Source organism: Pelecanus crispus, chromosome 1, assembly GCF_030463565.1.
Source record: "Pelecanus crispus isolate bPelCri1 chromosome 1, bPelCri1.pri, whole genome shotgun sequence".
Taxonomy (NCBI): Eukaryota; Metazoa; Chordata; class Aves; order Pelecaniformes; family Pelecanidae; genus Pelecanus; species Pelecanus crispus.
This window is the reverse complement of record NC_134643.1, coordinates 159,476,003-159,503,215: the sequence shown is the minus strand read 5'-3', so window position 1 is coordinate 159,503,215 and position 27,213 is coordinate 159,476,003. Positions and strand designations below refer to the sequence as shown.

General features: G+C 42.1%; 1 protein-coding gene across 3 annotated transcripts in view; it reads right to left on the bottom strand.

Annotated features, from left to right (window-relative positions):
• TUBGCP3 (tubulin gamma complex component 3) overlaps window positions 1–26,175 on the bottom strand; it is a 56,009-nt gene extending 29,834 nt beyond the window's left edge. For 2 of the 3 annotated variants that reach the window (XM_075708284.1, XM_075708262.1), the window contains exons 1-6: window positions 26,086–26,175; window positions 14,549–14,656; window positions 12,613–12,680; window positions 9,197–9,274; window positions 8,356–8,573; window positions 903–1,075 (exon numbers count right to left, since the gene is read on the bottom strand). In XM_075708284.1, the coding sequence (XP_075564399.1) occupies window positions 903–1,075; window positions 8,356–8,573; window positions 9,197–9,274; window positions 12,613–12,680; window positions 14,549–14,656; window positions 26,086–26,161 (721 nt within the window). In that variant the 5' untranslated portion in view covers window positions 26,162–26,175. Of the gene's footprint in view, window positions 1–902; window positions 1,076–8,355; window positions 8,574–9,160; window positions 9,172–9,196; window positions 9,275–12,612; window positions 12,681–14,548; window positions 14,657–26,085 lie in introns of all 3 variants that reach the window. The other variant, XM_075708273.1, reaches the window with a different exon arrangement.
• Window positions 26,176–27,213: the final 1,038 nt, after the last annotated feature.

Genomic DNA, 27,213 nt, shown 5'->3' with positions numbered 1-27,213 from the left:
AAGATGTTGTTTTGTGCACTGTTACTCAGTAAGACGCAGGGGCTGGCAGACAGACTATATTTTAGCTTCTAATGACCCATACTTCTTTGCATAGGAGTTATTAAAAAAACCCCAAACATAAAAAAATGCATCTCTCACCTTTCTTTGCCAGAAAGTAACAGCACTGTAGGATGACAACATCTGCCATTAGCTCTCTTATTCAGAAAAGTCTCCCACTTTTACCGTAAAAGTAGAGTGGGTTGAAATTTACACAATTGCCACAGAGATAATCTGTTAAACAATTTCACTTGTGTAAATTCAGAACAGATCCTCTAGGCATCAGTTTCAAGTTTACAGCCCCTTAATCAAGGAAATAAATTAGTAATATTTATCTATTTTTTATTTGACAATATTTTATGTCAATTGCTCCAAATACAACCACGGAAAACAGTGTGCTAATTTAAAGAAAAAACAGTTTGAGCTCTACATTCCAGTGCACATTTCCAAGTTTTAAAAGACAGAATCACAAATGAATGAGTCTATTTCAACAAGTTCTATTCATTGAGATCTCTCTCTGACTTTCTAAAAGCAGTAGCATCTTCTGATCATCAAAAGCGTGATCACTACTCACAAATCACAATCACTTGATTCTGACAAACACTGCAGTGAAGTCAGGCTTTTAAGACCAGAATACATTATCAAAGCAATCATTGCAAAAAGAAATTAACAACCAGCCAAAGAGATTGTGGCCAAATACACTAGTCCTGCATATTTGCTTCTATCATTCTATCAAATACATCCCAGCAAAACACTCCTCAAAAAATTCAACATCCTATAAGGCTATTTCGAAATCATTAAAAAATAATGGAGGATATAGAAAACAATTGTAAAAAGTTATCTTTAACAAACGCATCTTTGCTCACCACTTGTATCCCCTTCTCGCCTTGACCTTGGCACACCACGGGAGACAGCATTTGAAAAGCCTTTTGAGGTAGTGTTTTGTAATGAAGGCTGGCTTGCAGTTAGAGTCCATGCGAGACGTGACCCCAACTGCTGACGGAGGCAATCACCAACACCTGGAGCTTGATAGGATTGTCTAGAAGGACAAAAGGAAGAAATATCTGTAAAAACTTTGATTCTATACTCATCACCTGGTTGGGGAATACAAATTTTGAAAAATGCCCCAAGCCTGAGTTTGGTTTTTGTGGATGGTTTGTGGGGTTTTTTTTAATAAAGGAATATTAAAAAAGGGTGCAGAATATACAAACAATTTAATGCTTCCTATACGCCTACACTTTGGGGAAAAAAACCTGTAGAAAAGAAAGGAGGTACGAATTTGACAAATATGTTTTCATATCAAAGACTGACATTGTTTACACTGAACTATGTAGACATACTGAAATGGATTAAAAGTCAATTCAACAATAATAATAATAAACAGTCACAATAAACAACAAATATTTTTTGTTATTACTTGAAACTGTGTTTACATGCCAAAGAACTAAAGGAAAGTAGAGATACTGGAGAAAATTCACTGCTACTCTACTGTTTAGAGCCACAGAATCGTTTAAGTTGGAAAAGACCTTTAAGATCATTTACGTCCAACTGTTAACCTAGCACTGACAAATCCACCACTAAACCATGTCCCTAACTGCCACCTATACACATCTTTTAAATACCTCCAGGGATAGGGACTCAGCCACTTCCCTGGGCAGCCTGGTCCAATGCCTGACAACCCTTTCGGTGAAGAAATTTTCCACAGCATCCAATCTAAACCTCCCCTGGCACAGCTTGAGCCCATTTCCTCTCACCCTGTCGCCTGTTACCTGAGAGAAGAGACCAACAGCCACCTCACTACAACCTCCTTTCAGGTAGTTGTAGAGAGCGATAAGGTCTCCCCTCAGCCTCCTCTTCTCCAGGCTAAACAACCCCAGTTCCCTCAGCCACTCCTCATAAGGCCTGTGCTCCAGACCCTTCACCAGCCTTGTTGCCCTTCTCTGAACACGCTCCAGCACCTCAATGTCTGTCGTGTAGTGAGGGGCCCAAAACTGGACACAGTATTCCAGGTGCGGCCTCACCAGTGCCGAGTACAGGGGCATGATTGCTTCCCTAGTCCAGCTGGCCATGCTATTTCTGATGCAAGCCAGGATGCTGTTGGCCTTCTTGGCCACCTGGGCACACTGCTGGCTCATGTTCAGCCGGCTGTCTACCAACACCCCCTGATCCTTTTTGGCCAGGCAGCTTTCCAGCCACTCTTCCCCAAGCCTGTAGCGCTGCATGGGGTTGTTGTGACCCAAGTGCAGGACCTGGCACTTGGCCTTGTTGAACCTCATACAGTTGGCCTCGGCCCATCGGTCCAGCCTGTCCAGGTCCCTCTGCAGGGCCATCCTACCCTCCAGCAGATCGACACTCCCACCCAACTTGGTGTCATCTGCAAACTTACTGAGGGCACACTCAATCCCCCTCATCCAGATCATTGATAAAGATATTGAGCAGAACTGGCCCCAATACTGAGCCCTGGGGAACACCACTTGTGACCGGCTGCCAACTGGATTTAACTCCATTCACCACAACTCTTTGGGCCCAGCCATTGAGCCAGGTTTTTACCCAGTGAAGAGTATGCCCACCCAAGCCATGAGCAGCCAGTTTCTCCAGGACAATGCCGGGGGAAACAGTGTCAAAGACTTCACTGAAGTCCAGGTAGGCAACATCCACAGCCTTTTCCTCATCCACTAAGTGGGTCACCTTGTCACAGAAGGAGATCAGGTTAGTCAAGCAGGACCTGCCTTTCATAAACCCATGCTGACTGAGCCTCATCACCTGGTTGTCCTGTATGTGCAACGTGATGGCACTCAGGATGATCTGCTCTATGAACTTCCCTGGCACCGAGGTCAGACTGACAGGCCTGTAGTTCCCCAGATCCGCCTTCCAGCCCTTCTTGTAGACAGGTGTCACATTTGCTAACTTCCAGTCAACCAGCACCTGCCTAGTTAGCCAGGACTGCTGATAAAGGATTGAAAGTGCCTTGGTGAGCACTTCCGCCAGCTCCCTCAGTACCCTTGGGTGGATCCCACCTGGTCCCAGAGACCTGTGTGTGTCTAAGTGGTGTAGCAGGTCACTAACCATTTCCCCTTGGATTACTGGGGCTTCATTCCACTCCCTGTCCCTGTCTTACAGCTCAGGGGGCTGGGTACCCAGAGAACAACTGGTCTGGCTATTAAAGACTGAGGCAAAGCAGGCATTAAATACCTCAGCCTTTTCCTCATCCTTTGTCACTATGCTTCCCCCTGCATCTAATAAAGGATCAAGATTCTCCTTAGCCCTCCTTTTGCTGCTAGTGTATTTATAGAAACATTTTTTATTGCCTTTTATGGCAATAGCCAGATTAAGTTCTAGTTGGGCTTTGGTTCTAATTTTCTCCCTGCATAACCTCATGACATCCTTGTAGCCCTCCTGAGCTGCCTGCCCCTTCTTCCAAAGGTCATAAACTCTCCTTTTTTTTTCCTGAGTTCCAGCCAAAGCTCTCTGTTCAGCCAGGCTGGTCTTCTCCCCTGCCAGCTTGTCTTTTGGCACATGGGGACGGCCTGCTCCTGCACCTTTAAGATATCCTTCTTGAAGAATGTCCAGCCTTCCTGGACTCCTTTGCCCTTCAGGACTGCCTCCAAGGGACTCTGTCAACCAGTCTCCTAAACAGGCCAAAGTCTGCCCTCTAGAAGTCCAAGGCAGCAGTTCTGCTGACCCTCTCCTTACTTCTCCAAGAATCGAAAACTCATTTCATGATCGCTATGCCCAAGACAGTCTCCAACCACCACATCACCCAGAAGTCCTTCTCTGTTCATAAACAGGTCCAGAAGGGGCACCTTCCCTAGTTGGCTCCCTCGCTAGCTCTGTCAGGAAGTTATCCTCCACACACTCCAGGAACCTCCTAGACTTTTTCCTCTCTGCTGTATTCTATTTCCAGCAGACATCTGGTAAGTTGAAGTCCCCCACGAGAATAAGGGCTAGTGATTGAGACTTCTCCCAGCTGCCCAGCTGCATCTTCATCCTGGTTGGGTGGTCTATAACAGATTCTCACCATCATATCTGCCTTGTTGGCCTTCCCCCTGATTCTTACCCATAAACACTCCAACCCTATCATCACCATCATTAAGCTCTAGACAATCAAAATACTCCCTAATGTACAGGGCTATCCCACCGCCTCTCGTACCTTGCCTATCCCTTCTGAAGAGTTTATAGCCATCCATTGCAGCAGTCCAGTTGTGTGATGTTTCTATATAACAGAAACTATATAGAAAACTATATAATAGTTTTCCTGCTACACAACAGCTTCCAGCTCCTCCTGTTTGTTGCCCATGCTGCATGCATTGGTGTAGATGCACATCAGTTGGGCTATTGATCCTGCCACCTTTTTGGGGGCAGAAGCCCTAATTCCTATGTGACCATTCTCAGGCACTTCCATGGTTTCTAACACATCAACGACCCTTGCATCTTTGCTGCCACATGGATCTCCATCCCCTATTTACACCAAGACAGCAGGCCAAATGACCTCACTAGCACACTGTCCCTCAAACACTGGCATGCCACCTCCTTATCTCTAGAGGATGTTAAGTCGAGAGACTTCTCTCTAACAAGCCTGGTTTTATCCCTTTTCCCCTTCAGATCTAGTTTAAAGCTCTTTCAATGAGCCCTGCTAACTCCTGTGCAAGGACCCTTTTCCCGCTTTGAGACAGGTGTACTCTGTTGCCAGCAGCCCTGGTGTCATGTAAACTGACCGATGATCAAAAAAACCCAAAATTCTGCTGGCGACACCAGGCTTGGAGCCAGATATTGATCTGCCAGCTTTTCCTGTGTCTTCCCTCATCATTCTCTGCAACTGGAAGGACAGAGGGGAACACTACTTGTGTTCCTGATCCTTTAACCAGTCATCCCAAGGCCCTAAAGTCTTTCTTGATTGCCCTTGGACTACTTGTTGCAACTTCATTGCTGCCTACCTGAAAAATCAATAATGGATAGTAATCTCAGGGCCATACCAGGGTAGGAAACTTTCTCATAACATCTTTAACCCAGGCCCCAGGGAGGCAGCAGACTTCCCTAAGAAGTGGGTCCAGTCTGCATTCTGGACCTTCTGTTCCCCTCAGAAGAGAGTCTCCTATGACAATGACCCATCTTTTTTTCTTCATGGAAGTGGTTTTGACGCAGGGCATAGGCCGACTTAACCTCACTGACACCTCCAACCTAGATGAACCATCGTCGTCGCCATTGTTTGGTTCCACTTGCAGAGCCTCATACCTATTATGCAAGGGCACCTGGGAAGGTGGGGAGTCACAGAGGAGACGTACCTGCTGTGCCGGGCAGGAACTTGTCACCATTGCCCCCTATCCCTTAAGTCACTGTGTTCAGCCAGGCAGAGGGAGGACAGGGAATCCTCCATATCATGTGTCCTGTCTGCCTGTTGGGCCTGTCTCGGGAACGTAGGGTGCAATTCCAGTGGTTTATCTCTCTCGCTCTCCCTGATACTCCTCAACCTACTCACCTCCTCCTGGAGCTCTGTCACTCAGAGGAGGAGTGCCCCTACCTGGGCGCACCTCCCACAGGTGTGCCACTGCTGCCATCTGGCACTGGCGTAAGAGCAGGGCACACCCTGCAGCCTGGCACCTGGGTGGCAGCGTGTCCCCACTGGAGCTGTCTGGGAAGCTGCGTCAGTCACGGTGGGGGCAGAGCTTGGAGAGGCCATGGCCTTCTGCCAGGTGGACACCACTGCTCCCTGGTCAAGCTGGCAGAGCTTCAACACCTTCCTGCCCACCCTAACTGCCATGTGAACTGATGCCCCACGCCCTGTTTGCCCGCCCTGTTGGCGGTGGTCCTAGCCACTGGCGCTCCCTAAGGGCTGCTTTTATACATGTGGGGGGCTTGGCCACCGTTGCTCCTTGCCCCAGCCCGGTCTCGCCAGCCACTGTCACACAAGGTGCGGGCTCCTGGCAGGTCTCTTGGCTCCCCCTGAAGCTCCCCCAGCTCGGGAAACCCCGCTGTGCACAGGGCTAGAGCTCTTCGCTGCTGATCCTACCGGCACTGGAGCTGCTCACCTTGGCAAGGATAGTTTGTATCAAGTGCCTGAAGATGTCAGCAAGGAGGGAACATCCAAGATACACCACACAAACCTAGTACTGACAAAGTCAATTAAGTATTTGTATTGTAAAGCATATTAATAACAATGAAATCCAGTTGTGCCAGCACTGGTTATTAGTTCCATAATATGGATTCTATAAATCACCTCAAATACACTGTATTAAAAAAAAAAAAAATCTTCAACTCAGAATAAAGTTGTGGTACTTTCTGAAAATGCATCTATTCCAATTTTGCATTTGTTTCACGACTGTTGGGGACGGGGAGGAAAATTAAGAGACAAGAATATGGTGTCTTTCTCTTTTCTGATCACGAGAAAGAATTAATAAAAATTATTAATAAAAATTTCCATAAATTAGCCTTATATTAGGAATTTGGTCAAATCACAACCCATAAAGCTTCTGTTAGTACAAAATAATAGGGTGTCCTGGTTTCGGCTGGGATAGAGTTAATTTTCTTCCTAGCAGCAGGCATAGTGCTGTGTTTTGGATTTAGTAGGAGAAGAATGTTGATAACATGCTGATGTTTTTAGTTGTTGCTGAGTACTGCTTATGCTAGTCAAGGACTTTTTCAGCTTCCCATGCTCTGCCAGGTGCACAAGAAACTGGGAGGGGGCACAGCCAGAAGAGTTGATCCAAACTGACCAAAGGGCTATTCCATACCATATGACATCATGCTCAGTATATAAACTGGGGGGGGTTGGCCGGGGAGCAGCAACCGCTGCTCGGGAACTGTCTGGGTATCGGTCGTCGGGTGGTGAGCAATTGCATTGTGCATCACTTGCTTTGTATATTATTATTACTATTATTATTATATTGTTATTATTATTATTTTACTTTATTTCAATTATTAAACTGTTCTTATCTCAACCCAGGAGTGTTTCTCACTCTTACTCCTCCGATTCTCTCCCCCATCCCATCAGGGTAGGGGGAGTGAGTGAGCGGCTGCGTGGTACTGAGTTGCTGGCTGGGACTAAACCACGACATAGGGCTTTGCTCATTTCTGCATCACTTAAGATGATTTTTTTTTTCCCTTTTATTATAGTCTCTTAAGTCTTTCTGACACTAACCACAGTTTCTTGAAAAGTGATGTCCCCACTGCTTTTGGACGGAGGCTTTATTTCCAGGCTTTTTCGTTCAAGGCTGAAAAAACTATGCAAACGAGTCCTCACTTCTACAAGTCTCATAACATTCTGTTCACTTATCCATGCTCAACTTCTATGAAGCAATGTATTTCCAGGTATATATTACAGAACGACCGTTGACCCACTCCCTCTCCCAGACTATAAACACATTCATTTTCCCTTCATAGAACGCAGACATCTCTGTGAAGAGAATGCAGTGCATCTCTGTCAGGCTTTGTAGAGCTGCAGGGGTAATACAACATGATATCCAATGGCACAAGAAGGGCTCTGGTTCTGAGCATGTAACTGCCTGTGTTGGCTTATTTAACAAAGTCAATAACTGGGTAGCCATCTTATGGCCCACAATGGCCAGCTTTTACTCATCAAAAAACTGAACTATCTGGTATTTGAATGTTTCAGTTCCAAATGTAGATTCATCTTGGTATGAACAGACAAATAAACCACTGCTGAACAGTAGGTGTTTTAGGATTTTTTTTTTTCCTAATAGGTAATTTTTTTAATCAACTCTTGTATAATTTTTTTTTTTTCAGAAAAAACCCTCTCTACTCAAGATGCAAGACTGCCTCTTACAACAGCCAAACTGCTCTGATCATGCTTAAAAGAAAGGCAGACCATGCAAAAAAGTTCACCCACTTGAAAATGGAGGATAGTAAGTCCACTAATTTGACACTGCCTGAGGCATGCTTAGTAAAAGGAACTTGAGTGAAGACTCTAAATCCAAGGTGTTTACAGAAGAAAGATAAAGACTATCTTAAAGGGTTTCAGGGAACTGAGAAATTTGGAAAAGGACTTGGCACTAGAATCCAAAGAGTGGATACAGTGAAATATCAGCTGTTCAGCGGATAGCTAAAATTAAAAACAGATACACTTGGCCAGCCATTTATGGCTTCATATGGTCATATGACAGCACTTGATATTCAAACTGTTCAGCTAAGGAACTCAGTTTCTACACACCTACAGTGGAATTTCCAATGGCATACAAATGGGGAGGGTGAGGGAAAGAAAAAAAAAAGGGGGGGAGGGGAATAAAAGACGGGGAGGGCAGGGAAAGAACAGATCATCTCTAGTATTCCCCCAAACTATTTGTAAGGTAAATCAGTTTAATTTACCCTGGAAGGAGTGATTGCGGAGTTGGCGTTGGCCCATTCAGGGCATACAGGCTGATGCTGCTGATCCCACTGCTTCCCATGCTGCCAGAACTCTGGGCAGACTGAGCACTGCGGTCTTGGTAATTCAACGGAAGGCTTTGAGGCCTGGCATAGTAATAAGGGGTTGAGTGAGCATCCCGTGGCAATGCTTGAGCAAAAAGTGTGGCATAACTTGATACCTGAAAAAGGAGAGGATTTGAAAAGGGAGGAATAAAAAGAAAAGATTTGTGAGTTGCTTTAAGTCATGTCTTTAGTTAACAGAAGCGTAATATTCAAGAACGTAAAAAAAATAACTGAAGACCATGTTTATGCAAAGAAAAGTTTGTTGTTACAACTATAATGACAGAAAGCAAGTCCCTTACAGTTGGCAAAAGTACTTTTAGCAACGAAGCTTACTTTTGCCTGTAAATTGTCATTAGCAATAGCTGCAAAAAGCACTTTTGTGCTAGCAGAGCTGCAACCAAAGGACAAATTTTGCTCTCCCTACTCCATTTCAAACCCATTAGCACATAAGCAGACATTACACCACCAAGCAGAAAGCAAACAAACAAAAAAATATCACCCATCTAATAAAGTCACAACTTCAGCTACAAATGTTGGACAGCTCATATGTTTACATTTACTTAGTATAAAAAAATTACACAGAAAAAAAATGCAGCTACTTCTGTCAAGTGTGTTCTTCCTTTCAGCCTCACACACAAACACAACCTGAGGTGTTGGTTAAGTCTGGATAGTGATTCTTAATGACATCTAAAATAAGTGACACATTTACTGTTTCTCAGAAGTAACAAAGGTCTCCTACCTTGTTAGACTGCTTACGTGGATCCTCACTAAGGCTAAGCAGGAGGTAGAGTATTGACCATTTGTTTTTCAAAATGCCCTTTAAAAAAAATGAAGACAAACAGAAATGAGTTTGTTTCAACTCGTTGATAATAATGGATTTTTTTAACTATCCAGCCTACTAACATGTACACATATAAATCAATTTTCCACACAAATAAGACCAACTCAGAGCCACACTGTTGAGTAAACTGGGAACGTGCAGTGCAGCCTCTGTATTGCTAATGTTATGAATTTTCTCCTCTGTGTTCAAATCATAAACTCTCACCTGCTCCGAGATCAGCATGTACACTCAATTTAAAATTCATAGCTACTAAGAAAAAGGTTTATACAGAGCTGAACTTTTACCAGCATTCCCACACGCTCTCACCATGTAAAACATCACCTTTAGGTTAGAGTAGCATCTGCATCTGAGAAGAAGGAATACTCTTGGTAGAATTTTAAGCAAAGAACTGTCTTTTCTCCACTTTCCCCTTTACAGGGAGGCTTCAGAAGTTTAAGGGTTTCAATTTCTAATACTTGAAATGTCATTTAAGAGAGCTACCAAAATTTTCACAGCTTAAGATAGACACAGTTAAGATGAAACTTGAGGAATGTGCAATATAGTCTCTAGCAAACAAATAGACAGATACATATAGACTGTTAAAATAACACTCTCAGCAGCTTTAGATCTCAGCAGAAAGCTTACCAGCAGAAGACAGAACAATGCTAAAGCCCAAGCTACAAAAAGAACACTTTGAAGAGAAGAGTTATGGCAAATATTAAAATGTTTTATTTTAGATATACATGTTTCTAGATATGTTACTCTAGTTCTGTGACACTAACACTTGCACCTGAATTGATCAGGGACATAGAACCTTATAATGGACATTAAGTAGTGGAGTAAGTCAAAGAAGCTCATACAAGTCCCCTCACAATATTGATCAGGCTATGGTCTGGAATACTAAGCAATGTTGAATATAAAGGAAACTTCAGTCATACCAAGATTCAACAAATATTCCATCCCTTACAAAGCAATGTAATTCAGTGCTCTAAGTCTTGCAAAAAGCACTTTCAAGGTAATTTTGAAATTCTCTTTTTTAAACACATTTTCATTCTCACCTTTTTCTATTTTTCCTGTTTCTCTGCAAATTATGCATTTTGTGTGTATATGTTACATGGTACAAAAGTTTTGGCCATAGAACATTTTTTTCTTCAGGATAGAGCCCACTAACCAAACCTACCAAAGCTCTATATTGTTATATAAAAGTAGAAGGAGACATTCTGTATTATTATGTAGAGCAGAAGTCTATTATCTTCTGCTTTGATCTCAACAAGAAGCAAAAAGTAGAGGTATTGCATCTGTTGCAAATAACTAATCCAGCAACTCATTAACAGCTGGTGAAGAAGGAGCAGCAACATTACTGTTTCTTTGACTGGCCAGGATAGAATAACTCCAAGTGCCTCAAGAAGCATGGTGTTTGCTCAACTGGCAAGCTGCCACTAAAATAAGAACTGACCTCCTTTTCTCTTTAGAGTGATGGATGAAACAAAGTTAAAGCAGATTCACACAAGCTTTTTTCCTTCTCCTAGTTGCTTTCAAGAGAATTGCTGGAGGAAGAAAAAGCCTCATTGATTCAGAAAAGGCATATTCCTTCTGTGCCCTTCCCCTCATGTGGAAAAGAAACGATTGTCCACCATTAGTAACAAACCTAACAGCAGACTGAATAATAATTGGTAGAGTGAATTTTAAAGAAGGAAGTATTCAGACGATACCATTTCATGTACACAAGATGCTAGCAGAAAAAAAAAAAAAAAACCAAAAAAACCAAGAGATGCAGAAGGTCAAAAGAACCTCAAACATTTGATCGGGCAGCAAAATATGAGGACATAGCCGATGTAAGCTTGTATTACATTCGGAAGAATAACCAAACGGATATGAACACAGACAAGGCATTTTGTTTCAAAGTTTACAGTTGCTTGCCAAATGCAATGATATGGCAACATAGTACATAAGCCACAGAAACACGTTACAGAAAATCTGTATTAAAAGAGCAAGATCACATAGCATAACACGTGCAAGAAAAGGCAAAACTAATGGCTGAGGTCATTGGAACAGGTGTTTGCAAACCAATGACACTTGCTTCAATGCAAGTACAAACCAATGCAAATAATACACAAATCCACAGGATAAGGAAAACACAAAGAGCTACAAGGTAACTTTAGTTCCAAGCACTAACAACCCAGGAAGTTGAGTGTGGATTGGGGGAGGGGCAGAACAGAGTTCTGACTAGTCACACTCTTCACAGAATCACTTTTGTAATCTCAAAATCTTACTATTATCCTGTAAAACTCAGCCATGATCTATATGTAAATGCATGAATAAAAAGCAGAAGAACAGAGAAAAACATCTCTCCTAAATACAAAGAGCAAAATAAGGACAAAGCTGCTTATATAGAAAACATTATCTTTTACATTAACTAATTTTTGTTGTCAAAAAGCAGGTATGGGCAAATGAGAACTGGGCATCTTTTTTTATTACTGCCCACCATACTCTACCTTGTTAAATACTCAGTTTTAGGAAGAATCCAGAACACACTAGCAGCAGTCATTTTTCACCTACCTCAGCAGAACTTCTATCCTCACATCTTCCCTCCCTTTCACCTGATCCATATTCCTGCATCATGGGCTTTCTATACACTCACATCTTGTGTCAAAATATCAACATGGAGTATTCTTAGATTAACACTGGTGTTAGCAGAATCAAAGTCAGCAAACCCTTAACCTTCAACATTAATGACCTGGAGCACTAAAAAAATTCAGAAGCATGAGGACTGTTTAAACCCTAGATAAATAAAATCAATATACTTGCAAGGCATTGCTGTAAAATAAATAACAACAAAAAAATGCATCAGTTTTACATATAAAAAATTAACACTGCTATTTTTACAGAGTTCCTTCCTTCATATGAAGTGCTCCTTCATGTAACTGGACTCTAACTAAACACGTATCCTTTATTCTCTTCTGATTTCCAATTAAATTAATTTCTAATTAGTAGCAAACAGCTCACAGTAAAAAAAAAGTAACTTGTAAACTTTTTCACAAAAGTTACAAAATGGTTGAGGTTGGAAGGCACCTCTGAAGATCATCTAGTCCAACCCCTTGGCTCAGAGCAGGGTCATCTACAGCAGGCTCCCCCTGACTGTTCAGGCAGGTTTTGACTGTCTCCAAGGATGGAGACTCCACAACTTTCCTGGACAACCTGTTCCAGTATTCAACCATCCTCTCAGTAAAAATACTGTTAATAACCCAAGTAGTCTCCAAAACAACTCTACAACGTCAGAAGTATGCATATGTGTGCTTTCAGTGTCTTTACTCTTTATTCACTTATTACTCTACCTGTGAACTGAGTTTTCTGTAGAGTTCTGAAAACAAAGCAGCATCTGCTTCCCTTCTTTGTCGTACAACTATTGGAAAAAAAAAAAAAAGAAGAAATATAGATTAAAAATTGAAAGAAATATAATGGTCATGTCTGAAATGATATATTTGTGGTAAAATGGAAAATGCACCCAAGAAAGCATAATGATGCTTAACTGTTTCAACTCTATTTACTCATACAATTTTGCTTGTTTTCATGTTATCTGCATTACAGCCCTGAAAATTCTTGCATCAAAAGTGATGCAATGTAAGTACCTGAGCAGTAAAAATATACACCTTCTAAATAAGTGCCCTTTTAAAGTCTAGTTTGCTATTCTGTAGGTTTAGGGAATTAAAACGTAACTGAAAGCAGATATGGCTTAAAGAATCCTATAAAGCCCTTCACAAAACAAAGTGTAATTATTCCTATTTTAGGCAGTAAAAGCAAGAAACAAAAGTAGTAATGCCACTTGATCAAAATCAAGCAGAATTCCAAGGTCACACAACTTTTATGTATTAAGAAAAGCAACAGTCTCAATCACTGCTAGTTACATAACAGAAGACTTTGCTGAGAGGAAAAACATCTTCAAGCTTTAAGATGTCTTCAGAAAAGCCATACTACATCAGAAACAGCCATGTTTTTAAAAAGAAAAACAAAAACATCTGAAGAAACCTTAATAATAAAAAAAATTGCTGTTAAATATTAGAAACGTTAATTAGCATCAAAAGCCACTGCTAAGTACATTTTGCCAAATAAGTCACTTCCTGCATGGTAAGCCCAGAATAAATGTAAAGTTAGAAGGATCTATCCAGTTACTTGTTACATGACCACTAACATCAGCCTACAAGCTGAAGCTGGGGAGAAGGAAGATGAGGGAGATAACCCTCTTCAAAACTCCTGGCTATAGGCCCAAAAAATATATGCTGCACTGGCTAGTAATAGCCAAAGCATGTAGAAACTCATGTAGAAAGTATATACTGTAGAATACAGTGTTTTGGAGTTGCATCCAGAGAAATTCTGATGGACTTACATGCCTATCAGCAAGTCATGGAAGCCCTGTGTCAGCAAGAAACACACATGTACTTTAAAACAGTTACAACCACTGAGTTCAGTTACCCTAATTCAATCTCCCTGACTGATTATTCAAAGCTCAACTATGAAGCTTTAATTTAATTAGCACACTTCAAGTAATTGTTTCTGGACATTCTACTGTAGAGCACATAATCTGCTGAAAGCATTATTTGGCTTTTCAAGAAGAATGCATCACATTCCCATTGGATTCACACAGTGCAGCACTTGACTCCGAGCAGCGTAGAGCACAATGGAATGTAACTGCAACATAACTTACACTGTCATGGAGTAATGTTTTGGTTTTGAGAAGGTGGCTGCAGATAAACTTGTAGAGAAACTGAAGGCAAGAAATACCAGGTGAGTCACATGAACAATTCCATCAATTCCCAGGATGCTCATTCAGCAAGTTTCACACAGGTGCTCATGAAGTTAATTGTGCCAAAGTGTAGTATTTCTAAAGCGCACATCACAAAAATATCAGTCTTCCAAAAAGAGCTATGAATTCATAAAGGCTGAGTACTATTAAAGTGAAATGAGTGCCATATTAATTGTTCTTTATTTTCATGGTGGCTAAGATACTAAGATAAGAAGTAAATGGCAGCAAGGGAAGTCTACACTGAGCATTCAGAAAAATCTGAGCTGTGAATATAAATAGCCACTCAGGAATACCAACTGGGGAATTAATGGAATTTCCATCATAAGATTTTCAGGGGGTGAGCATTAATAACAGATTAGGTAACTATCTGTGAGGCGGTGTTGTCCCACTTTCAGAGGAATAAACTGATCAAGTAACTTCTTGAAAAACTTCCATTCCTATTTCTAAGAAAGAAACAAAAATGCACGTACGTTCTTTCTTGATTTTCTCTGCTACAAGAAATTCATCCCGTTCAACGGTGGGAGCAAAGTTGCTTCCAATAACTCTCACTGCATACTGAAACTGCTGGGCTGCATCAGCTGAAAGAAAAAAGGAAAACTCTCTCAGTTAAGCAGAGTGTTAAAGTTCTATTAAAATAAATAAAAAACGTTAGGCATGAGATTGCATTGCTATGGCCAAATCTGGCATAAACATATCTGGTTTAGATCAGATAATGTTATACAATCATCCTTAGACACACTTCTAACCAGAGGACAGTAAAGTCCAGTTTACCCATGAGCATATTATCAATGCTATACTCCAAACATACTCACCTGTATACAGTCCACAAAATAATTGCACTTAAATCTGTGAATAAGCCTTTCTTATTCTGTGCTAACGGAAGAGACACTTAGGCCTAACCCATTTATTAGAGAGCATTAGCACACTTTAACCCGCTCTGCCCTTTTCCACAGACTGAAATGCTGCGGGACTTGGCACAAAATCGCACAATTCAGCTCACACAATATAGCCATGTTCACCAGGCACACTCTCTCATCAGGCACCAAAACTGGATTATCCTACCTGTGGATCTTTACTCAGATATCCACAACAGTGACTTTACCAGTTGACGTCTTGTTTTTAGGTTTTTTGTTTTTAAACCAGTTTACATGGTTTCACCACTTAGGTTCAAGCTAGCTCAGAGATAGCAGCATCATATTCCAATGCATAATACAGATACTACTGGAGAGGTCACAAGCCAGTGACTTCCCTCCGCCACGCCTTCATCAGGCAATAATGCTGTTTTTAATATTGTTGCTGAGCAGTATTGTTTTAGTGCAAGAATCTCTGCTTTTTGGGCAGATTAATAGTCTGGTAACACTGAGACAGGGCCAGCTCAGTATTAATGCCTTCACAGCATAGTCATGTTCCCATTTATTGACCTGGAAAAACAATCAGATTATAACCCTAAAGACATGTCAAGTGCCCTTACAAAATGCTGGATAAATTTCTACTCCTCTAAAGGAATAACTGTAATAATATGAGGGGAAAGGTACCTAAGAAGAAGTAAGTGTAAATGCGTGGTGTCAGCTACTTGAATCCATTAAACTCTCCAGAAATTTATGGAAAGGAGAAATTTGAAATCAGGATGTGCTACATTCCTTTTGAATGCCCGTTTTTGACCGTCTTGTGACATAAATGCTACCCACTGATCCTAATCTACTAGAATACAACTGTAGGCTAGCAAACATTGACCAGTTCACACAAAGCAGTACTTCACACAATCAGGAAAAAAGTCTGCTCAGACAGAATCATTAATATTTAACAGTATTTGACAATATTGGACTACAAAAGGACCAAGGATATCGTTCTACTTTCAGGAAAGAAAATGTCAATATCTGGCCTACTGTAAGGTCACAAATCTGCATGACTTAAATGCCTCCCAGAAAGAATAGTTCTACTGTCAGACTAAGCAACCTCTTATTTGCAATAAGGACTTGAAAATAGACATATAAAATAATTTCATAATAATTTAATTTAATAGTTCAGCTATTGATAGCTTAAACTGGACTGATGAACCAGGTGGGAAGAGTAACTGAGGAAGTGTTTCCAAGTAATTCTTAAGTACAATGCATGTCATACAGAACAACTCAAGATTTCCAAAAGTATTCTGCAAGGCCAATTAAAGTCAAATATTGGCACTAGGTTACCCCAAACAACAGTAAGAATTCTGTCGTTTGTTAATTCCTCAAGTGTATACCTAGCAGCAGTTAGGCAACATCTAGGTTTTTCTAGTCATTCTTACGTATTTTTGGCATGTTGCTATAGTGACTTAACATGGGCCACAAATTAAAAATAAAATTGCTACAGGAGTTCCAGATCAAGCATCTTGGATGAACTAAAGTCAGGAGAAGGATCAAGGGTAGACATCATCTTAAAGACCAAAACAAAACAACAAACACAGACACACACCCCCCAACCAAGCCACAAGAACTTCCCCTTACAGTTCCTCCTCACTCATTAGATGCATTACCCTGGTTTTCTAAGGAAAATTATGTTCTAAAAGTAACGTCTGCGTCCACCTGCACCACCCTATCCCCTAGGGATTGCCCTTTAACTCTTTTTTTTTTTTTTTTTAATAACAAATTTGATAGAGGCCTCAGGGATATCAACTTAAACAGCTTTCACAGAAACTGGGGACTGGTAGAACAAACATCCAAACAGCTCTCCCTGAGGCAGAGATTGCAGCGAAAGCTCAGTGGTTAAGTATTCCCTCTCATCTGCAATACCAGGTACTGCATCCTGCCTGGACCGCCTCCAGCAAGCGCAAAGGAATGGGAGACCTGAAGGATGAAGGAAGAGGGATTTCTGAAGAAAGCTACAGGGAATGAAAGTACAAGCTGGCAGTACTGCACCTGAGGAATGCAGGGGGTTTACTGAAGAGAAGACTTGTGACACAAATCCACAGGAAATAAAGACTTATTTAACTTTACTGAATGAACTCATTTTCTATACATTTATGATCTCGCAGTATATTACAGTATGTTTATCTTATTAAGAGTGTTGAATAAGAAAATATGTAGTTGACTAAAAAAATAATTCTGCTATGTCTGGACAATTGAGCATTATTCATTCAGCTGCTAACTTTTCAGTATATGTTATGACTTATGCTGCGATTATCAGTAAGCTTAATGCTTGGAGAAAAAATTAAAAATCAGAGCATTACATTTTATTCACTTACACTGAACAACAATGCACAGTTTTTCCATGTAAGCAACACTGTATTTACTGTGTTTATTCACTTTTAAAAAATTGTTTGGTTTCTGATCAGTGTTTCAAAAAGATTTAAGTGTTATGTTTCTTCTCCGTTGTTCCCTGTGGTTTTGGGCATTTAGATTTAATTCAGGTAAACCAAGATCCACACAATGAGAAATCAAATGGTTTTACTGTCTTTAGTCACCTGATGAGATAATTACAAAATCCAGCAAAGATGTGTACAAAGTCTAGAGACTCTCTGGAATTTCATTTCTCCAGAAGAATTGACTCAGAAAGACAGCTATACGTTGCCACAAGTTTGGGTGGGGTTTTTTTGGTGGATGATGTTGGAATAGAGATTTACCTCAAAATAACAGAAGAAAATTATGGACTTTGCTATTTGTGTGTTTTCCTATCTGCCTCTGATACTAGAGCTTTTAAAAGGCTACCTATGCTTCGAGTTCTGTAGTACAAGGGATTATTGATAGCAAGACTGAGACACAAACGCATGTGAAAGTTTCTGGACAGAAACCTTGAAGGTTTAAACATAAGCCCTCAATCTAATGAAAAACACAACAGATATATTATTGGTAGTAAGTAGCAGTGTTTTTACCTGTAATGGGGAAGTTTTAAGATAGATATATAACCTTCTATAATAACCTTCTATTTCAACACCAACCATAGCAAGACTAGTTAAAGCATAGACACTCAGTATAGTCTTTTCCATACTGCACTAACAAGGCAGCCGAGAGATATCTCTAGTTGATAGACTACAATTCCATAAAAAAATTCTGACTATTAAACCTGTTACACTACTACTGATATGGAACAAAGTTATCTGCTCTTTACACATACAGATTTGCACTGGCAATTCAACAGCATTGCAGCAAGGCTGGTTTTATATTATATTTTATCCAGATTTTCATGTTTTATTCATATCAAGTCCAGGTTCTCTTTTACAAACAAAACTCCCTGCTGTGGGAGTTTCTTCAGCAGATTATTTCTTCTAAGTCTGTAATATGACTTCAGTACCTAAAGTGATTAAACATAACTTAGTACGGATATCTGTCAGTAAAATAAAGATTCACATATTTTAGAACTTACAGACACATTTAATTGCTTCCCTCCTCAAAGAACAGCCATTATGACAGCAGATGGGCTTGAAATACACAACTACACATCTATGTATGTGTACGTCCTTCTTCATCAGAAAGTGATTACGGCATGAATCTCTTACGTAAGAGCAAGCTCAACATATCTGATGCATGAAATTGATGTAGCTGTTTGTGGGGTAAAGGGGGGAAACAACACTGATCATGACTTGTTTTCCAGAATCTGATCAGAGCCGTGAATGTGGCTAAAGACAGCTACTCTCCCTCAGACTATGTCCCTTAAGTAATGCACACATACATACAGAATTAATGATACTGGTAAGCAGCCATACAGCTGAATGAAGAAATAGCACTAGTGAATCACAAAAAAAAAAAAAAAAAAAAAATTAAAACTCTCTCCTTTCAGCACAGCAATCTATCAATACTTCAAAGATCCATACTCCACCCAGCCATTCAAACTTTCCTACAAACAATGCAGTATTAAAACTTAACTACTTCAAAAGGCAGATGACAGCATTTTAAAGCTGCAGAAAATACAAGAGTAGCACACACAAAAAGTATAGAAGCAATGCATGCAATTCAGTTGTAAAGAAAGCAAGAAGAAATAGGATAAAAGATAAAGTTTAAAGGAAAAGTTTAAGAGACAAAGAGACAATTGGCCAAAATACTTCCAAGAAGCCAGTATTTCAGAGGAAATGCTGAAATTCAGCAAGTCTTTTGCTGAAGTCACCTATAATTTTAGGAAGTGAACTGAAAGTCACTTTACAGTCTTACACATTTCTTTCAACATATCAGCTATGGGTCTATTGAAGTTTCCGGGGGGGTGGGGGGGGATCCTGAAAACCTAAGTACCAATTGAAACAGTGTTTCCAAATATTAATGTATCATTACTGTGAGAAACCTTGTTTCCTGGAAAGAAGATGTTTGGTTATTTCAATTTGTCTGTAAGCATAATTTCTAATCTATAGGACAATTCTAAAGAAAGTTTATCTAAACCAAACAGTAATCACTTTCTTTCTTGAAAGACTTCAGAGATTAGCAAACTCGCTCCACTAGCTCTTCTTCCAGTCAGCTGTCTGTCATCCCAGACAACAGTTTTGCTTAAATGCAGATGCAAAATTATTGTAAAACAATTACACTCTAAACTGTGTTCAATGCTTTTATGTGTAGCACTGACCAGCTAACAACTACTGCTACAAACTACTCAGATACGGATGCTGCCATCTAACACATGCTGAAGAAAAAAACCCAAACTTCTTTCCTGCAACAAAGTGTGTGCTAAACACCTAATGTACTACTGCTGCAAAACTAAGCCTGGAAGAAAAGCTATAAACCTTGAGAACCTTCTCACATATACCATGAACAGATACTGAGTTTGTCAAGACAGTAATGCTGCTGTATCTTCTCTGTTTTAACTACATCAAAAGTTCCACATCGGTATGAATTATTGGGGGGGGGGGGGGGGGGGAAGCAATTGCATTAATATGATGCCACATACTGATAAACTGACTAGTCTAGAATGCCGTTAGTGTTACTATTTTGGGTTTTATGAGAATCTACACACATTGTAAGCAAAACTGCTTGTTCCTCTAGAAAACATTGTGTTTGAGAAGCGTAATTTTAGGACTAGCCCAGTTATGAAGTATTCCAGAAAAAAATTAATTTTGCATCAGTCTTCTGCTTTAGCCAGCTATATTAAACTTCCCTGTTTTAAATTCATTTCTTTCAGAAGGAAAAATACCAGTAAAAACAAAATATAAAATGTAAACATAAAAATATTCTGTTCATGCAAGTTTTTCTTTGAAGCATTTTAAGTTTATTCTTAACTAACCATCTTTCCAGTCTCCACACTCCTCTCCTACAAAGGAAAAAAACCAACAAACCCACAAAATAAAATCCAAACCACACACGGTCCCATGCCTTTCCTTACTTAGAAGGTGTCCCCAAAGTTTCAAGTACTGCACAGGAAACATAACTATTCTTTAATTCTGTTAATATTGCTGGCTCTTGTTGTACTGTCAGTAAACAGATTTATTTGAGGAACGCGCCACTGGACTATCAGCAACTCAGTCACAAAGTCTTCTTAGAACTTTCCCCTCACCATGAGTTTTTGCCTAACTTGACAACTTGCATTTGCTTCTGTTACTAGCACAGGTAAAAAACCCTCCATAGCACCTTTTGAGTGAACTCTACGTTTTCCCCTCACCCTGAAAATTTAAGATCTATTCCAATAGTTCAGAGCTCACAAAAAAAAACCCCCACAACAATAAAAAAAAAACCCACTGAGATTACAGAGATTAAATTAAGGTCATATTATGGACTTCAGGTAGCAAACTGCTCTCTGATGAATGAAATTCTACTTTCTAGAGCATGTGCCCCTCCAGGAGCGCTTTGGCACACAAAAATCTTTTCAGGATTCAAAACCAAATAGATGTAGCTTGACTATTTAGAGGAATACCATTTGATTCCATTGGAGGCACTGAGAGTTCTTACAACTGACAGGCTTGTATGGCAGTCTACAAAAGTCTCTGGCTAAGATTAGCAAGAGGTTTGTGAAAGACAGCTAAGAACAAAAAGCTTTTTGTCAGAAGGATTAAATTCACTGTCCAAAGAGAGGCGTGCAACCCTGTATAACTGCTGGAGCCCACAAATAAGGGGGGGGGGTGGAAATCATAGAAATTACTGCACAGGCAGGCAAGCTCTCTGCAAGATCAGGAATTAGCATAAAAATGAGGTGGATATCCTGGATAAACACAGAAAGATTGATAATGTAAAACTAGTACACTAGTTCTTAGACACTGTGAGGACATGAGGAAGAAAGAGGTCAGCAATGGCTCCAACTGCAGAGATCCCCAACTAACCGCAGCGAGTGACTGCAGACACACAGCACCACAGGAAGCTAGCTTTAAGCCCTTAGTTGAGAACTGGCTAAAGCACAGGAACAAAGAGCTTTCAAACCTTAGATCTACCCAAAATAAAAAAAAAAAAAAAAAAAAAAAGATGAGGTAGATTTTTTTTTTTTATTATTATTTCATTTTAAATAGAGTTCTTCCACATAACTCAGCAGACCTTGTAATGAATTTCTCAGAAGCGGAGCTGTTTGCAAAACAATAGTAACTAGGTCTATGCAGCTGACTGATTTTGGAAACTAAGCAAGCCATCTACTTAGTGGATGGTCTCAAAAAAGTGGGAAGAGAGGATAGCTCCACCGCTGGGAGCCTCTGCAGTCACATTGCATCATAGCGCAAATTCACTTCAACATAAATCTTTAACAAGTGGGGAAGGTGGAGGCCTTCTAAGACCATCACGGGCAGAAGCAGAAGAATCCCCAGCAGACAACAGGCTCCATCAGGTTTACAGAGGACTTCAGGCATGGGATCGCAGAACGCAAACACGGATGCAGAGTAGAACCACTCACGCCGCATTAGCTGTAAGTGCGCTATTACGATACAGACACTATATAAATGGAATCCTTCAGCTCCTTCTGAAGCCATAGCTTCCTCACAATCATAATAAAACGCAAGTGCTGAGAAGGAACATAGCCAAGTAGATCAAACCTTCTGAAGTACAAACCCAGGGAACGTACAGGCAGGAAGAACCATTAGATCATCAAATCTCAACTCCTTTCTGTTATTTACCCATTACATTTCACCCAATTACTTCGGTACCTTGTATTTTACTAGAGCACTTATGCCAGGAAGATATCAAAAGCTAGGATTTCAAGACATTCACGGTATGATAACTATACAAATCATTAAAGATGGCTGTTTGTACCTAGCTTCTGCTTCTTGTTACTAATTTTTATGAGAAATTTCTCTAATTAATTTAAAAAGCTCCTAAGGATCTAAGCTTTTTTTTCCCCCTAAACTCTGTGGAAATAATTGAACATTATAAATCACTTATCAAAGACTAAACTGATAATACTTGTGAAGTCTTCTTCAAAAAGAGAATGTGTATACAAAGCAGCCTAGCTTCATCAGTACACAAGGAGCGGGGAAGCTGCATGTAGACCACTAACCACACACAAATACCATACTTCAAACTTACCCTGTGCTGAAAAGACATTAAAGTTACAAGTCTGAAAAACAGTGAGATGCTAAATAACTTGTCTGGTGGTTTCCCTGTCACCTAGGGATACGTGCATCACACCTCAACACAAAGGATGCCATACACACCTTTCATGACTGGGATTTCTTCCACAAAGACTTTTTGATTTATTAGCTTCTATGAGCTTTATATCAATAGCTGAATTGATGACAAACACACATACTACAGCTGACTGTCTCAAGAGAAGTCTTATGTTAGAAGGGCAAGTCTTCAGTGCTAGAGTTCCTCATAGCACATAAAGAGCAGGGTAAGGATAGGCTTCCTATTTGTCACATACATAAAAATACGGGTGATAATAAATGTGGCAGACAACCCGCTCTCATTTTTTAAAGCTGTTACTACAAAGAACTCCTCAGCTAACCCACAAGTGAACAGATGCAGTGGACTACAAGGTTGCATGCAGCAGCTTACCATGATTTTGGGCAAAATTTCCCCTTTCATTAGTCACACACATGCAACAGAAATTTTAGTTACGTGAGTAGAATCCCAGTGTACAGGAATAGGCTGAACACTTATTTTAAAAAAAAAAAAAAAAACCAAAACAAACCACAATCAGATTTCTCTTCCATGTTCTTTCACACATACTGCTTGAAAATAAGCTTATTACTCCAGTCAGAAGAGGGGGAGCTGTATAGAAGCTATGATTTCAAAAAGAAGATTAGATCTAAAGTCAGTAGAAGTGAGCCACCTCTCCTCAATACTCATACTGTAATTGATAAATGCAGAGTTTTCTGATTCTATTCTTAACACTCTGTTGAAGTTCTATGAGTATCACCGACCTAGACAAGATACTCAATACCAAGACACAAGCTTAGATTAAGTTTAGATCACAGCTCCTTTCAAATCTATGAAAAAGAGTCATGAAGAAAACGGAGGCCTCTGCTACTCCAATAAAGCAAAACAATTCCTTTTCCAATTTTTTTTCTTTTTCTTTTCTTCTTTTTTATTTTTCTTTTTGGGAGCAGACCTAGCACAATAATTTGAGATTTCTGGTAGTGAACAGTTTGAAGTGCTCTTAAATAAGAACATGTACCAATTGTATTAGAAAAAAAACTTCAAAATGTTGAAAGTGAAAAACAACTTTAAAAGCAAAGCTATAATAGCATCTTAGAGTTGTAGGCTGATGTGAAATACCCTTTAATACACAATTAAACCAGATGCTAAAAGAAATGTGTAGTTACCTAAAAACACAGTAGGTATTAAACCTTTTGGAAGCAAACATCGATTTTGGGGAGGGAGAAGAGTAGAAACTTGCCACATCCTGATAAAATCTCACATCACAAATTATTGTCACATTAGAGATTGACAATTCTGGAAATGGCACATTTACGGCTCTGCAGATGACTTAAACGTGCAATAAAGAGGGAAAGAATTTTGGAAAAGCAAAACAAAACCCACAGCAATCAACAGCTTTAGGCATGTTTCTATGAAGGGATCCCTACTCAACATTTCAATGAAAACAAGGAGATTCCAAATTTTTCCCAACTCTTCCCAGTTTCTCAGATGAATCACAGAATGTTTTGGGTTGGGAGGGACCGTCAAAGATCATCTAGTCCAACCCCCCTGCCATCCATGGGCAGGGGCACCTTTCACTAGATCAGGTTGCTCAAAGTCCCCTCCAACCTAACCTTGAATACTTCCAATGATGGGGCATCCACAACTTCTCTGGGCAGCCTGTTCCAGTGTCTCACCACCCTCATCATAAAAAAATTCTTCCTAATGTCCAACATAAACCTACCCTCCTTGTTTAAAACAGTTGCCTCTTGTCCTGTCACTGCAGGCCCTGTAAAAAATCTCACTCCATCTTTCTCATAAGCTCCCTTCAAGTACTGAAAGGCTGCAATAAGGTCTCCCCGCAGCCTCTGACTGTTTTCGTGGCCCTGCTCTGGACTGCTCTAAATGACCATGTCTGTCTTGTACTGGAGGCCCCAGAGCTGGATGCAGCACTCCAGGTGGGGTCTCACCAGAGCGGAGCAGAGCAGCAGAATCACCTCCCTTGACCTGCTGGCCACGCTGCTTTTCATGCAGCCCAGGGTATGATTGGCTTTCTGGGCTGCAAGTGCACATTGGCGGCTCACATCCAATTTTTCATCTGCCAGTATCCCCAAGTCCTTCTCCGCAGGGCTGCTCTCAATCCCTTCATCCCCCAGCCAGTACTGATACCAGGGACTGCCCCAACCCAGGTGCAGGACCTTGCACTTGGTCTTGTTTAACTTCATGAAGTTCATATTGGCCCACTCCTCAAGCCCATCAAGGTCCCTCTGGATAGCACCCCTTCCCTCAAGCACATCAGCTGCATCGCTCAGCTTGGTGTCATCTGCAGACTTGCTGAGGGCGTAGTCAATCCCTCTGTCTATGTCATTAACAAAGATATTGACCAGCATCAGTCCCAACACAGACCCCTGAGGGACACCACTTGTTACTGATCTCCATTTCGACATTGAGACACTGACTGCAACTCTTTGGGTGTGGCCATCCAGCCAGTTCCTTATCCATCAAACTGTCCATCCATCAAATCCATATCTTTCCAATTTAGAGACAAGGATGGTGTGCGAGACCATGAGGTGCTGTCTCCAATAGGTGGAAATGTGAAGTTTGAGAGACAGACAAGAAATATATTTGCACCCTGTCACTCATTTTCTAGACTTCTAAGATAGCAGTAATTCACTTACAGGCCATGTTTTAGTCAGTTTGAACACAATTCTTTACAACAGGTCAACACTCAAATTTATTAGTTACTGTCATGGAAATACCCAAAGGTAACCAGGAGTGACTTGTCAGAAGAGAGTAGCACAGAAGGAGGAAAGAAGACATAAAAGACTTTACAGCCACTGGTAGTAAGGAAGAAAGCTCTCTCTCATATAAGAAAATAGATACAACAAAAGCTATGGCACAAATCTGTCTGGTGAGCAATGCTTATAAACAGAGCAACTTAAAAAGGAGACTTCGCAGATGCACCTCTTCTTTTCCACCCTCCAACTGCTTACTAAAAACAGAGTCTTTGCCTTGATTGCAACAGATAGAAACATACAAACAGGCAAGACATTCATCCCCTTGCTGGAGGATCACAGCAGCAGCCGGATGTAGAGGACCTGTAGAGGACCTAGCAGATGTCAATGGCTCAACTTGAGCAGCCACCGGAGGAAGGCAGCGGCTCCTGAACGTGTACGTGAGCCACCTTTCGCCCCGAACACCCCGGGAGGGTGCCCTCAGGAGCCGGCGCAGGGGGAGATGGGCAGGACGGCGCCCCAAGCCCACCCGCCGCCGCAGGGCCCCCCGCAGCTCCGGCTCACGGCACGGCTGCCATGCCTGCCGGCAGCGGAGCCGCCCGGAGGCCCAGGGCGGATGGCCCGGGCTGCCCGGCCCCGCCAAGACGCTCCCCGCCGAGGGGGCGAAGGTGGGACGCCCTCGGCGGCCGGTCCGGCGGGGCCGGCACCTCTGCACCCCCTCGCCCCCCCGGGGCAGCCCCCTCCTTACCACCTCCCCCCCCGCGGGCTCCGACGGCTGTCGGTGGGGGGAATGGCGGGGACGGGGAGGGGAAAGAAATCCGTTACCTTCGCTTTTGCCCAGGATGCGGCAGCACAGGTTCTGCAGCAAAACGTTGGGGGATTTTTGGTCCGCAGTCGCCATCGCCGCCCGCGAGGCAGGAGGGGAGGGGGCGGGGAGCGGGGCAGCGGGCAGCAGAGCCGGGATGACAGAGGAAAGGAGGAGAGGAAGCGGCCCCCGCTCAGCAGCGCAAGGACCCGGCGACACGTCCCGCCCCGGCCGCCGCCGCCGCCTGCCGCCTAGGGCGCCATTTTAACAGAACCCGCCGAAAGCCACAGCGGCGGCAGCCCCAGCACCCACAATGCCCTGCGCGCGGGGCGGCATCGGAGCGCGCCGCCACGAACACGCTCCGCCGCGCCGCCGCCGCCGCCGCCCAGAGGTTCCGGGGCAGGGCCGCACCCCCTGCCGCCCCCGCCGCCGCTGCGGGCCTGGCACCGCACACCCGCGGGAGAGGACACGTAGGGCCTCCCCACGGAGGCCCGGGCGTCCTGAGGCAATGCGGCGGTGACCAGGCCTGGGCCACCACTGTGAGGCCTGCGATGCGTGCCAGCCCTGGCCAAGTATGTCCCTCAAATTCCCAAAAATGGAAATAGAAAATTCCCGTTCTGCAACAGCTTTCCACTTTGGGAAAACGTCCTCTCACCCCTCCCTCAAGAACGCGGGGAGATCAGGCTCACTCATTCCTCCCCAGAGAAGAAGAAGCTGGGTGCAGCCGTGGGGCGCCGGCGCTTGCTGTAATTCTCTGTCTTGGGGAGTCAAGGCAGGTCGGTAACTTTCCCACACAAAGCAGTTATGAATCATAGAATCATAGAATCGTTTAGGTTGGAAAAGACCTTTAAGATCATCCAGTCCAACCATTAACCTACACTACCAAGTCTACTCTAAGCCAATCAAGGGTAGACTAGACGAAACCATGTCCCGAAGTGCCACATCTACCCGAATCAATGCGGATCTCGAAAAATGTCTGAAGATCCTCGACCCGCGTCCTCTCTGCACCTCCTGCACCTCTCTGTGCCTTGTGGCCAGGCGGCCCCGGTCCCCTGCGGAGGTCTTGGCCTCCGGCCGGCCGGGCAAAGCGGGGTGCTGGGGGCAAGCAGGCTGATGGCTGGCCTGCGGTGCTCTCGGTGACCCGCTCC